A 14270-nucleotide genomic window follows, 5' to 3' on the forward strand; every position below is an offset into this window, starting at 1 on the left:
TGCCATTCCTGAGCAGGAAGGAAGGGATAGGAAATGGGGCGGGACAGCTACTCCGTTTCGGCATTCCAAGACCCAGGTCGGGGCATGCAGAAACCTTCTTTTCCACTACGATGAGTTATGTGTGTTTTTTGAGGAGCTGATTTGACAAGCACCTCTTACGTTTATTCGAGCCTGGTACAGGACGACGCCGGCCGAATTGTTGGCGGTGCAGCGGTAGACGCCCCCGTCTCGGACCTGAGAGCTGGAGATGTTCAGGTAGCTGACCACGTTGCCCTCCGACGTGATCATCTGGCTGATGCGGTGGCTGCCGCCTTTGAGAATTGGGTCGTCGTCCAGGGTCCACGTGATCGTGGGCAACGGAGTGCCCTTCACATTGCACATGAGGGAAACCGGTTCTGCCGGACTCACCACTTTTTCACTAAAGGCAGAAATAATTTTGGGAGTTCCATCTGCAGGAAGACAAATTATGGAAGCAAGTGGCACATACAGATATTTAAACAACTTCCAAATCTGCTTATTTAATGACTGGGAGGTAGATGTAATGCTTATTAACACTACAACAAACTCTGGTTTTAGTGATAAAGCTAAATTCCAATCAGAACTAGATTTCATTTTCAAAAGAGGTCAACACAGCAGTAGCAAGCTTTAATCAATCACTTGTATGTTTCCTTATTTTCATAATAAGAAGAACGACAACCCAGATAGTTACGTTAAACAACATCAACTCCCACGGTCTCCGATTCAAAACTGGACACCCCCCTCCCCCCACAATTGGAAGTAAATCCACACTCCCAAACCCCTCCCTTCAGCTTCCCATGTCTCCTCAGTTACTTAGGGATTGCTCACTGGGGAATTGGAAAGGATTAAAGGAGAGAGGGAGGGAGAGAGAGAGAGAGAGAGAGAGAGAGAGACTGTGATGATCTCATCTTCATTTTCTTATAAGAAATCATCTTTTATAGTTTCATTGACATGATAAGTGCATGTAAATTTCCATGAATTGTCCGTGAATGGGTGGAAAATAAAGTTTGACCCTTTCAGCATGTATTAAATATCTCTCTAAGTATCTTAAAGGAGGTGGCCATATACTTTATCATCCAACCTGGGACACGGTTGAGAATGAAATGGGTCTATGAATGATTATGCCAGGAGAGCAGGCACAACCCAAGACTGTCCCAGACAAACCAGGAGCATAAGCAGAGGGAAGTTTCCATGGGAACATCCCATATTTTCAACAATGACCACATTTTCAGATTCCATTATTCTTCTATTGTATATAAGGACTATTTCCCTCATATTGTATGGTAGTAATCACAAATGTATGTTTTTGTATATGGCTCTCCATGAAAAAAAGGGAAACACATGCATATTAAAGAGAAATGTATGAGTGGAAAGAAGAAAAAGTTACCAATAGGCCTACCAGCCTCAGGCACATAAATTAACATAGAGACACCTTTCTTTTCCCCTGGGTGTAAAGTGGGGCATTTTGACATAACTGTGATCATATGAAACAGGATTTCTGAGTCTGGTAATGACCGTTGCTGGAGGAAATTTTTAAAATTGGATTCATTTTCAGTGTTTATCCATAGTGAAAGATGATAATGAACAGATTTTATTTTTTAGTTTTTTTAATTTTTACTTTAAAACTTACATCTATTACTTGTTGAAAAATATAAGCAAAATACATGTGGGAAACAAAACTGAAGCTAGCTTGAAATTCCAGCACAGAAAAACAATTGCTAACACCTCCAAAAACCCTGGAAGCAAGAAGTACTCGTCACCCCAAATCTTGCAGCCTATCTGTGCGGCCAGCTGGGCAGGTTGCCGGGCGGACAGAGCGGTGTGGGGCGGGGCTTCCCTACAGCCCTCTGCCATCTTTTCACTGGCAAATTCCTGACTCTCAACTTCATTCCAGCTCATGTTTTGGGTGGCTGGAGAAGGCCCTGAGGTACGTGTTTCCCAGGAGTGTCCATACATACATGGCATCTTTCGGTGTCCTTGGATTGCAGACATCTGCTTTAACGGTCAAAGGCGAGAAAAAGGGCTTCCCAGTGTTACAACGAAGAACTTGGGGAACAATGCAGACCCTACCTCACCGCGCTCTGCATTTAGCTGGCAGAGACGCTAGGCGTCATCACATTTGTTAGCCTCTGTACATAATGAGCTCTTGGGAAGGTTGACGTTATCTTATTGGACCTTAGAATTCAATGTTTTGTTTTACAGATGTCTCTAGCTATAAATATCTTTGCACTAACTGGTACCCTAAGCACTGAAAACTCATCTTCTGAAATCTGTTTGGGAAAGTTTATACTATTTTTTGTAGATAAAGTTTACATGCAGAGACATGGACAGAGCATAAGTGTACAGAGTACGTTTAATAAAACGGGTACACCTATAACGACCAAAGCGATCAAGATGCGACACTTTCCCATGATTCCCAATGTGGCTGGGCCTCCACCCACCGTACGCAAGCCCTGTCTGATTTCTATCGCCATGTATTAGTTTTGCCTGTTTTTGAGCTTCAAAACTATGTAATCCTAGAGTGCGTAGTCTTTCTGGAGGCATATATTCTATCATAACTACAGCACAGTTAGCAAAATTAGCAGGGCTAACGTTGAGGCAGCACTATAATCTAATGTATAGTCCCTACCGAAAGTCTGCCAACTGACCAATACTGTCCCTTGTAGCTATTTTTTCCAGTCTGATCAGTGTCACACTTACCCATTATTTGTCATGTCTCTTTATTGTCTTTTAATCTGGAGCATTTTTTGGTGTCTTCTGTGTTTCTTCACTTTGACATTTTTGAAACTAGTTACTTGGTAGCCAGTTGATCAAACTCCGTTTGTTTGATATTTCTTTGTGATTAGATGCAGGTTGTGCATTTCTGGCAAATACTATGCAGGCGATGTTGTTTTCATGTGCTTATTGGCCATTTGTGTGTTTCCTTTTGTAAAATGTCTCCTCAAATTTTTTGTGTATTTTTATGTTAGACTGTCTTTGTTATTAATTTGTAGGAGTTGTTTATGTATACTGAATACCATTATATATGTACAAACACACACATGCACACATATAAGTCTGTACAAGTTTACCTGTACATATATATGTCTGCTATCTTAAAATGGTTAAGATATATTTGTCAGATATCTTACAAAAATTATATATAAGGTTTGTCAGACATATACATAGTATATGTTACATATAAATGTATGCGTAAAATATTTTCTAAGTGACCATAGTTACATCTATTTCATCTATATTTTATCTACATATATATATGTGTATATATAAATATATAGGTACACATGATTTCAACTTCAATCACATCTAGAAGTTAAAATAGTTGTTCTTCATGTGAAATATTAGAGCATTGCAACAAATAATTTCAAATAATTTATATTCTGTCCTTTGTGTTATTATATCTATTTATGTTATAAACTATATAATAGTGTTGTAATGTTATAATTTGTCAACTCTTTGAAGAAATTGAAAGAGAAAAAACTATTTTGCTAAATGTTTACTAAAATATTTATCATTTCTCACGCTCTTTATTCCTATAGATCTGAGTTTCTATTTTAAGCCATTTTCTTCACCCAGAATGAGGTCATTTACTATTTCTTAATATCCAGGTCTTTTGACATCATATTCTTTGAGTTTTTGTTTATTGAAAATATATAAAAGTCTAGGTTGACAGTTTTTAAAAAATCTTTTTCACTATTATAAGATCTCACTCCATTGTCTTCTGTTCTCCAAAGTATCTGATGAGAAGTCCTCCACCATTTATACTGATATCCCCCTTTATGGAGTATTTTTCCTCCCTTAGAACTATATCATGTTCTATTTATCTTTGGTTTTGAGCAACTTGACTCTGATGTGCCTGCATGTGATTCTCTTTGTATTTATTCTTCTTGGGGTCTGCTGAGTTTCTTGGCTCTGTAATGTTATTTTTTTATACAAAATTTTTGGAAACGATGGACGTTATTTCTTCAAATATTTTTCTTCTTCATTCTCTGACTCCTATTTTTCTGGGCATCTAATTATATGTATATCGGGTCCTCCGATTAATGTCTCACATGTCACTGAGGCTCTGCTAACAACATCTGGAGTCCCCTTTCTCTCTGTGCTTCAGATTAGAGCATTTATTTTACTGTCTTCAAGCTCACTAGTACTTTATTCCTCCTTCTTCAATCTTCCATTAAAGCCAACACAGCAAGTTTTTTCCTTTCTATTTGTTCCATTTTATAGTTTCTATTTCTCTGCTGGTCTTTCCCATATGTCCATTCATTATGCCAAAATTTTCCTTTAACTTACTGAACACATTTTAAATAGCTTCAAAGTCCTTGTCTGTTAATTCTAGTATCTGGATCTTCTCAGGATCTGTTTCTATTCCCAGTTTGTCTTTTGACCTCTGGTCACAGTATCCTATTTTTTTTTCTTTGTTTTGGATATCTAGTTATTTTTATCCTATACCTGGATTCTCCTTCAGTTTTTTTGAGCTCAACTATCAACCAAGTTTTTCAAGGAACTTCATTTTCATATTTCAAGACCTACCACTGTTATTTCCTCCTCCTTAGAATCTCCACTCACCACTCTCAATTTTCAGGTGATTCAACAGCTCCGACCTCTGTCCTTCTACACCTTAATTCCATAAGACTGCACTTTTCTGCCTTCTCTCTTGTGTTCTAGTCACCACCTCATAGGACTGGAGAATATCTTCAGAGGAAATGTGGTATCATCGTAGATATCACCTAATCTTTTTGCCTTCTTTTAAAGGCTGCATCCTTTCTGCCCACCTTTGGCTACCTTCTTCAGTGTCTGCACCTAGTTTTGCTTTTCCTATTTTTTACCTTCTTGGAGGTTTGTTAGTCTGATACAAACTATTCTATCATTTCAATAAATAGAACCTTTTCTCATTCTTTTTTTTTTTGTTGTTCTTCCATTTTCCAGTTATTCTGTTTTGATCTTGAATGTGTAAATATTGGATCCCAGTTTTCTTAGAGTTCCATTCCAGTTTCTTTGTCCTCATAGGAAATACTCCTCAATTCTTAATAATATCAATGGCCATCCTTAGTTCAGAGTATCATGAATTTTTACATTTATGCTAATCCATAGTATTTCATTGGTAATAATAGGAGGTTATATCTGAAGATACTAGTTAGACAGCATTTTAAGGCAGATACTAGATATGTGTTTGTAGTTCCATTTCTGCTTTCTGCCTCCTTTGCTACATTAGCACTGTCATCTCTCAAAAGAGAAAAATAAATTGAAGCTTCTTGTCCTGAATGGAAGCTGACATACGGCAAATAAGTCCATGAGTACGCTCAGTGTGCTACTCTACCTCCTTTTTTTTCATTCAAGTGACAGGCTTTTTTGGAGATGAAAGCAGACATTAATTTCCCAGAGAGACCTGAGTGTCTTTGAAATCTTTCTTGCTGTCACTCTGTGATAACCTGAACCCTTTCGACATCATTATGGATTATCAATACGCTCTTTAGGTTTTCTTAGGCACATGAGATGGTTGCCACGGTAACTAGGCCTGGTAAGGTAATCTCTCCCTTTTCTACAAAGAATCTAAAAATAGGGACTATGTAAGGACTACAGTGCATCATCATTAACAATCCAGCTCTGTACAAATTGATTACTTTCTGCACTTAATTATTATGTGGAACACAGTGTCGGGCATTTAATATGAGTTCCGTGCCTTTAGCTAATTTCATCTCTGCTTTGAAAAACTCATTGCCTGCAAGTAAATGCTTGAATCAAAATAAGAATGTCATTCTAAGCCTATTTATTCTTAAAAATTGACTAAGGTTAAAAAGGAAATTACAGAAATATCCTTTTAGCATCAAGACATATTTAAACTTATTTTCATACATAAAAGGATTTTATTTTTTTCTCCCTTTAGAATACATGAAAGTCATGTAATTATTTTATAAATTCATGACAGAAAAATTTTAAATTATATAGAAAGACACAGTTAAGACACACAAATATAAAGATGAAAGCTAGTTCAATTATGTGGTGATAAACATATGTCTCATTTGAATGTTACTTTACTAGCTTCTTTCCCTGGCTGATCAATAAGCTTGAAGACGCAAGTAGGCTGTAGACAGTTAAACAACAACAACAACAACAAAACATACCTAAAACCTCTTATTATACCACAACGTAATCCCTCAGAAACTGCATTCACCTAAATCTTGGAATATTTGGGCCCGACCAGGGGCAACCCTCTAAGCCAGATGGCATTTTTCAGCCCATCAAGCACGATATTGAAATACTGCCTTGCTTTTGGCCCTAGAGTTGTGCTTCTCGGCAAGGGGCTATTTTGCACACCTGGGGAGATCCAGCAAAGTCTGGAGGGATTTTTGGCTGTCACGGTTTGTAGAAAGGTGCTACTGGCATCGAGTATGTAGAGGCCAGAGGGGTCGCAAAAATTTAACAGCCCTCCCCCCAAAGAGCATTATTGATAAACTCTGGCCTAGAGGATGGTGAAGTGTCAGCCGAACCATAAATTTCAAAGTTTCAGAGGTCTGTATTGTGACAAGGAAGTTTAAACATGTGAGCGGGCAACACTTACGTTAATTAGCTTATGTTAAATGACATTACTTGTGTGACTTCTACCATGCACAGTTTTCATTTCATCAGAACTGATTCTTTCATTTGCCTGACCTATCTTGAAAAATTATACAGAGTTATTAGCTGGCCATATAGATAGAAAGGTATAGATAGGTATAAAGGTCAGACAGGTAAAGAAAGGTCAGAGAGGTATAGAACTGGGAGTTCTCAGGCCTGTTTCACCCTTTATTCTCCTCTCTGAGTGCTCTGGGTTGGGGCTCTTTTGCAGCCGAACTCCATTACGAGGCCCACTGACCTTCAAGGACCACCTGCACAAAGTCTTGAGCGGAGAGCTTATCCTTGCGCACAAAGCACTGGTACGCGCCCCCGTCACTTTTGACCATGTGATCCATTATAAGGTTTTCGTGGTTGATCCCTGTGATCCTCACATTTTTTCCAGGGTTGAGGATTTCACCGTTTCGGTACCAGGAGAGTTCCTGGTCCTCACTTCCTGTCACGCTGCAGGACAAGGAAACCTGGCTACCCACGCTGCTTTTAACTTTCCTGGGGCTGATGGTAGCTTTCAGTGGCTCTGGAGGTTTTGGGTAAGAGAAAACAAACAAACAAACAAAAAAAAGGTAAAAATATCACACATGTAGATAGCATTTCAAGAACAAGCTGGGCTTTTGACAAGGCGAGTCCCTCATTGCACACCCGCCCCGTAAGTTCTTGTGCTCAGGATTGCATTAGGGTGCGGCGGTGTGAGCAGACGCACCTCTTTGCAATATTTTACCTGGACTTATCTCTCTATGTAGCAAATGGACTAAGGTTGGTCAAATTGCTTTCTCACTGAATATGTGTGAGTATGAGCCCACTGACAATAAGAAATGCAATGTGCTGGTTACCAGGAGAGACAGAAATATTTGAGTATTTAAATCCTATCTGCCTTGTCTCGAGGTGAAGTGGGAGGGTTTGCTCTGGACCATTCTCACACACACATATACCCACTCGCATCCCTTATGTGGCTTAACCAGGACTCAACACAGCTGTAAGGAGACAGGCTGACATTAGAATTCGTGACCATGGAGCCGGGTTTGGTTCTGTTTGTTTGTTCGAAAGGAGGCTCACTGGTTTGCACAGGGTTGGAAACCTCACCCTTGAATTCCTATGTTTTCATTCAACAAACTCAATTCAGTGTAGCAAGCTTTTATCGAACATCTGTATACCAAAGATGGGTCTAAAAATCATAGATAAGACAAAAGTGAATAACATTTGTGGTGCAACCAGCATGTGCCATGAAGTTAGCAAACCTCTTTTGTACATTATTTAAGTCAGTCTTCCCATAATCCTGCAAGTTTTGTGTTTTCTCCATTTTGCAGAAGAGGAAATGGTTATTCAGGAAAATTAATTAACCAAATCCATTCAATAGGTAAATGGCAAAAGCCAGTTTTGTTTTCTGTTGTGTTTTTTCTTTTTTTTTACCCGTTATTTCTACTGCTCACATCGCCACACTGTGAAGTCTTTGGTTCCAAGGAGTTTAGATTTCTAGGTGGATAAGACAAATATGAGAATGAATTTAATAACCAGAAAAGTCTAACAGAGACATATGGTATGTGGCGGGGGATCACCAGAAAGTCCTCAGGAAGCAAGCACACATAAAGCTGCATCCCAGAGGCATCGCAGAGACTGGGGACTGCTGAACTGGGACATGGAGCACAGCCACGGCGCAGGAGGGGCTCCCGGTCAGTGTGGATGCCACACTGTGTCTCCGCAGGGGAGGAGCGGGAGAAAAGTGACAAAGACCTCCCGGGACAAGGCTGCAAAGAGCCTCCACGTATTGGAATTAGTTCAGAGGAAACGAAAGAAAACTTGCTAGAACTTTCAGAAGTGAGAGCTACAGTCAAGCATAGTTTTAGGAGAATGGATTGCTCACATTGTGTGGGGCAAACGGGAGTGGAGACATCGATCGTGGAGAGGCACTGCAAACAAGGAGACAAGGCTCCACCTGAGACAGGGCAGAGGTGGAGGGCAGAGCTGAGAAACACCAAGATTCAATCTCTAGGACCTGGCAGGACTTGGACATAGTTAGAAAAGCTTTAAAGAGGACCTTCACCTTTGGAGGGGGCTTGAGGGGGGAAGATGTCTGGAATAATGAGGAGAGCCATTTACAAGGTAGAGATGGGTGGAGAGTTTGGTTGGGACATTGCTCTTTGGATGTGCCAGCTACACATCAGATAGAGAGTCGGGAGACATGCTCCACTGGCATGCAAAGGAAAAAAAAGAGCGCAGGCTCAATGTTTATACTCATGGCTCTTTCCAGAGGGGAGGAATTTGAAGCCAGAAGAATAAAAGAGAGCACCAATGGCAAAGAAGAGATCACACAGAGATCTGGAACCCAAGAGAAGGCTTTTTGTCAAGAGAAGAAAGCAAGCAAGCAAAGGAGCAGTCAGAAGGGAGGATGGGAACGTTCCTAAGCCTTTGAGAATCTGTCCAAATGTGGCCGAAGAGTACAAGGATGAAAACGTACACTCAGAATGAAGACTTCTCCACAAATGACTTTATAAAAGTAGAGAGCGGTAAATGGTTTTACAGAGAAAGCAGTAAAATACTCTCAGTTGAGCAGAGATGGGGGAGGGGGATGGGGAATGGCTTTGGGGAAGGGCGTTGCATTGAACTTAGAAAGGTGGGAAGTTTCATACATAAAAGTATTTGAAGCCCACCTTCGAGGTGGAGGGGGCAACGTGACTTGCAATCAGGAAAAGAACGGGTTTGTACAGGGAGTAGGAAGAGTGGGGATGTAGCAGGTATAGATTTTTTTGAAGCAAAATGATGGGATGGATGACCAGGCAGGTTCACTCGGGATGCTTTCAATACCTCCAAAGATATAAGCGTTATTCAACAGAAAATAGGGAGCCATAAAACGTGTTTTCCACAGAGGAGATTTTGCCCCTGTGGGAATAATTCTCACTAGCTGTCCGATGCTTCATTATTTCCTGCACAAGTTTCCTCAGCAATAGAAACAGAACCGTGCCAGCATGATGCTCCGTCTCTTTCTAACCCCGGCCTAAGCGAGCTGGAGTGCTATTTGTGGGTCTCACCCGGGGCCACTGGCTCCAGACAGTCACTGGGATATTTACTTTAAGTATATTCTCCTGGGCTGGGATTGTGCTAAAGCAGTCTACACTCAGGGTGGCACTGAGGGGCACTGCCCTAACCAGGCAGAGGCTAGGGAAAAGCCAGGGTAAGGAAATGCCCCCATTTCAGTATCAGACTCTTGTGGTTTAGTTTGTTCAGTTTAGGTCAGTGAAATATATCTGTATCTATCTCTACCTATATCATCTCTATCTCTATCTCTGTGACACCATATATATAACATTTTATATTGGCAACTAAGAGCCATCTATTTTGACCAAAGTTCTGCTGCTCCATTTTGCCCAGGTGGCGCTGGGCACCTTATTGTGGTTTGGTTTCCGTGGGAGCCAAACTGAGGCTGTGCAGCGGGGTTAGAGCGCTGCCCCCCCGTGCTCACCTCCCTCGTTCCTCCGAGTCTGCCTCCAGCGTCCTTCGCCACACGGTCCTCAAGACGGTCCGTGCACGTCACCTGGGGATTCAATAGATCCACTATACTTGGGCTAAATGATCTATAATATTGAGTCCACGTCCAATATTTGAGTAATTTACAGCCTGATATTTCTGCTACATAAATAAATTTCTGCTAACTTACAGCCCCCGTTAGCAATTTAAAGTAGTGTCTGGAAGCAGGCCAAGGACCGCCACTGGGACCTGACTATGTAACAGCACAATCCCGCCCCTCTTCCTCTGTGAATTTTCAGAGAGCCCGGCCCTTCTTAATTCAACAGCTAAGTAATGTGATTCTGGGCATGCATCCTGGGGCCGAATGGGGATCTTGGAATTTTGGGAATGGGAATCAAACAGACCTGAATTCAATCCTAAACTCCAAACTCTCCAGCTGTGTAACCTTGAGTAATTTGAGTGTCAATTTCCTCATCTGCAAAATGGGGCTAATATCAGTCTCAGTAGGACTGTTGTGACGATTAATGGAATGCTACAAAGAAAGCCCGGAGGTCAGCTTGTCACAAGAGCTCCACCAGCGGCAGCCAACATCACCGTTGCAAGTTACCGTCCAACTTACGTTTCACGTACAGGCGGCCTATCACCTTAGCAGTTCCATATCTGTTGGACACTTCACACACATAGCTGCCTGAGTCCGAGGGACGAGTGTTCTCAATGAGCAGCCCCGTCACGGTCTTCTGGAACCTTCCAGAAAGTTCCAGGGGCATATTGTCTTTCAGCCAGCGGTAATCTGGCTCAGGGTGCCCAAGCGCTTTGCAAGGTAGCTCCACACGCTGCCCTGCCATGGCTTTGCGATGATCAAACCCATCCAGTATGGATGGGGCTGAGTTCGCTGGGTCTGCGGAAGGAAGAAACACTCTTAGAGACAGTGAAGGAGAAGCTGAAGTGGTCAGTTAGAGTCAGAAGGCCTCATGTATGATTGAAAGTATATATGCCATACCAACTATTGATATAGGACTTCAAGGTTTTGTATAGGAACAGAAAAAAAAATCTTATCTATGTAAATTTCTTCTGCTCAAAATTTGTAAGAGTTTGAAGTGGTAAAGTTTCTACTTTTTATCCCCTACCAAATACTAAGAACTTCAGAATCAGCATGCCTCCAGAGGAGCTGCCCTCTCAGGCCAAGAAATGGGTGATTTTGTAACCAGAGAACACTGGACTTCCCCTTTCAAGAGAGTGACAGTAACAGAAAGAGTTGTTTAACGTTAGTATATTTTATGTCACAAAACAGATTTTTACACATAGTTATTAAATCTGGAAGTGTTTCATTCATATATTTATTTCACAAATACTGTGGGAACCCTAAGTCCGGAACCAGCCCAGAGTGAGGCACTGGAGACACAGCGGTGAGCACGACAGGCAGGGATGCCCTCACGGAGCTTAAGCCCCAGACGGGCGGTGTGTGTGAGGCCCGCAGGAAACGTATTAGTAAACAATACGTGAAGATTATTTGGCTTGTAGTAAGTGCAATGAAGGAAACGAATGGGACCACAGAGTGAGCGATGGTGAATGCACTGGGGGTGGCGTGAGGGGCTTTAGAAGCGGCCTTCGCGGGCAAGCTCTCTGAGGGGATCATATCTGAGGTGAGAGGAAGGAGTCAAGGCATGGCAAAAATCAAGTGGTTAAATCAATAAAACAGCTTCCAGACTGTCAATGCTAATACTGCCCTCTTATTAGAAACTTACAATACATGATTAGCTATTCTACGAAATGACGTTCGGCCTGCATTTTGTAGCCTTGAGCCAAATATGGGAAAGGACAAAACCTTCTCAAGATCCGGGGTATGGAGACCGTTCAGCTCGATGTCCGAGCTTGCTTGGGGAAAGGGATGTTCTCAGGGATAGTCACGAAGAATGTAACATAGAGATGTTTAAAAGAAAACTCAATGATCTTGCCTTGCTCTCTCTCCTAATTCTCCCTGTTCAGAACAGCTCACACAGCCTCACCGGTCTCCACAAGGACATTACAAAACAGATGTGGACTCCTGACACTTAATTATCTTTGTCTCAGTCAGGAAAGAGGTATGACCGTTTGGTCCACCTGTAGTAAACCGCAAAGCAAAGAACTGGATTTCCTCTTACTTATCCAGTAAGAATCTCCTAGAAAGATCTCTTTAAGATGCTGTGATTCCATAGTCAGCCACCAGGGGCAGACAGCAAGCATGGATGAAAACGGGAAGGAATCCACTACAACTGTGGCTTTCCAAGGCGACCCCAGAGACAGAGATCCTTGACCAACTGGCAGCTCCTTTCACTTCTCTGGTGACTTAGGAGAGCAACGTGAATGTTCCATGGGATATGATGAGGGGACCTAAATCATCCCCCAAGGATCTGTGAGGGAGTTTCCAGGACTCTCCTGAAGTTCCATCCTTCGTTAATGGAAGGATTCTGTATTCCATAATTACATTCATGCACTTGTTAGACTGCGAGGCTCCGGAGGGATTAGAGGCACAAAAGGCCGCAATACCCGCTATGGAGCCCTTGTCCATACAGACCTTATGCTTCATTCTCAATGCTTAAGACAGGCTCTTGTGGTGATATTTGGTTATATATAGAATTAGTACAACCAAACAGCAGCACGGTATTTAATTTTCATCACTTAGTCTTCAGACATTTTATTTATATTTTAAATAGCTTTTTGTCACAAAAATTTGCAAGCTCACACAAAAGTAGTAAAAAACAATATAATGCACCTCATATATACATCACCCAGACTCAACAGGCATCAATATTTTCTTATCCTTCATCTATTTCTATATAGCCTTTGCTTTTGGTGCTAACACACTTGCGTCAAATCATAGGACCTGTGTTACCGCTATATGTTTCTCTAATAAAAATGAATTTCCTTATGTAATCACAATGCCAATATTATACTACAGTAATAATTCTTGGTATTATCTTTTCTATATTTTATATTCCTTTTTTTCCTAATGAGTGAAAAAAACCTTATGATTATTACAATTAAGTTAATTAAATCAGGATTGTTCTACAGTTAACATTTTGTTGCTATTTGTCTTGAGTCTCTTTAATCCAGAGCAGATTCACCTTCTTTTTTGTTTCATGTCTTTGACTTATTGAAGAAACCAGGTGAGTTATCCACAGAAAATCCCACATTCTGAATTTGTTTCTTCAGAGAATCATTTAACTTGTGCCTCTATTGCCATTTTTCTCATAAACTGGAGTTTACTTCCAATGGATTGATTAGATCAAATTCAACCTTTTTTTCTTTCTCTTTGCATCCATACAATGTGTGGCTTTCCTAAACTTAGGGGTGATGAATTGACCCACAAGTTCATGTGATAAGGTGTGTCTGAATTAGTTAATTTATTAGGGTTTGAAACGGTGATTTTCTAATTTTCTTTTTTTCCTTCATCATATTCAGTAGGTATACATATTCTGTAAATAAGAACTTAGCTTCCTGAACTAGAGTTATTTGGTTATCTTGAAACACAGTAGCTACTGGAAAGATGGGAGAATTTTTAGCTGGTGCCCTAGTTACCACTATGTAGACAAAAGAGATTCTTATTATCACTTTTGTTATTAGTAAATGTATATGTGTATATGGAAGTATATACTGTATGTGCATGTTGGTACATACATATTTCAAAAAGTACATATTTAAAATCATACATATTTACATACATATTTTTAAAAGTACATATATAAAATCGTAGTACACTCAAGAGATTTTTACATATTTAATGCTTATCAGTAAAATATAATCTTTTTTAATATTCAACTCAACACAAAAGTAGTCAAAAAATATAATGCACCTCATATATCAATATGATCAATATTGATATATGCTTTTGATCAATAAGAGTTCTTTTGAAAATTGGCTCCCCTATCATCTTGAGGAGACTTCATGAGTGTTTCAGACTCATCTTAAACATTACCTGTCCCAGATCTATGACCTACCATTTTTCCAAGGAGCCAGAGTCCCTGTTAGTGGAGAATGATATTTAAAGGATATTATAATTTAGGTGTTAGAGGGGCTGTGGCTATTGGTTGCCCATCATTTCTGGTTCTTAAATACATATTCAAAAAAAAAAAACCCAAAACAGAAAAACAAGTGTGCACTGATAGTTGAATTGAAGTGTGACATTTCAACAATTTTACTTT

General features: G+C 40.5%; 1 protein-coding gene across 1 annotated transcript in view; it reads right to left on the minus strand.

The window, feature by feature from the left end:
- Positions 1-14270, minus strand: part of DSCAM (DS cell adhesion molecule) — a 524904-nt gene that overhangs the window by 203200 nt on the left and 307434 nt on the right. Inside the window, exons 5-7 of the mRNA XM_054578507.1 lie at positions 10709-10987; positions 6872-7147; positions 153-449 (exon numbers count right to left, since the gene is read on the minus strand). Of these exons, the coding sequence (XP_054434482.1) occupies positions 153-449; positions 6872-7147; positions 10709-10987 (852 nt within the window). The remainder of the gene's footprint in view (positions 1-152; positions 450-6871; positions 7148-10708; positions 10988-14270) is intronic.

This window comes from Pteronotus mesoamericanus, unplaced genomic scaffold, assembly GCF_021234165.1.
Source record: "Pteronotus mesoamericanus isolate MK-2021 breed Mesoamerican mustached bat unplaced genomic scaffold, CSHL_Meso_final contig_116, whole genome shotgun sequence".
Classification (NCBI taxonomy): domain Eukaryota; kingdom Metazoa; phylum Chordata; class Mammalia; order Chiroptera; family Mormoopidae; genus Pteronotus; species Pteronotus mesoamericanus.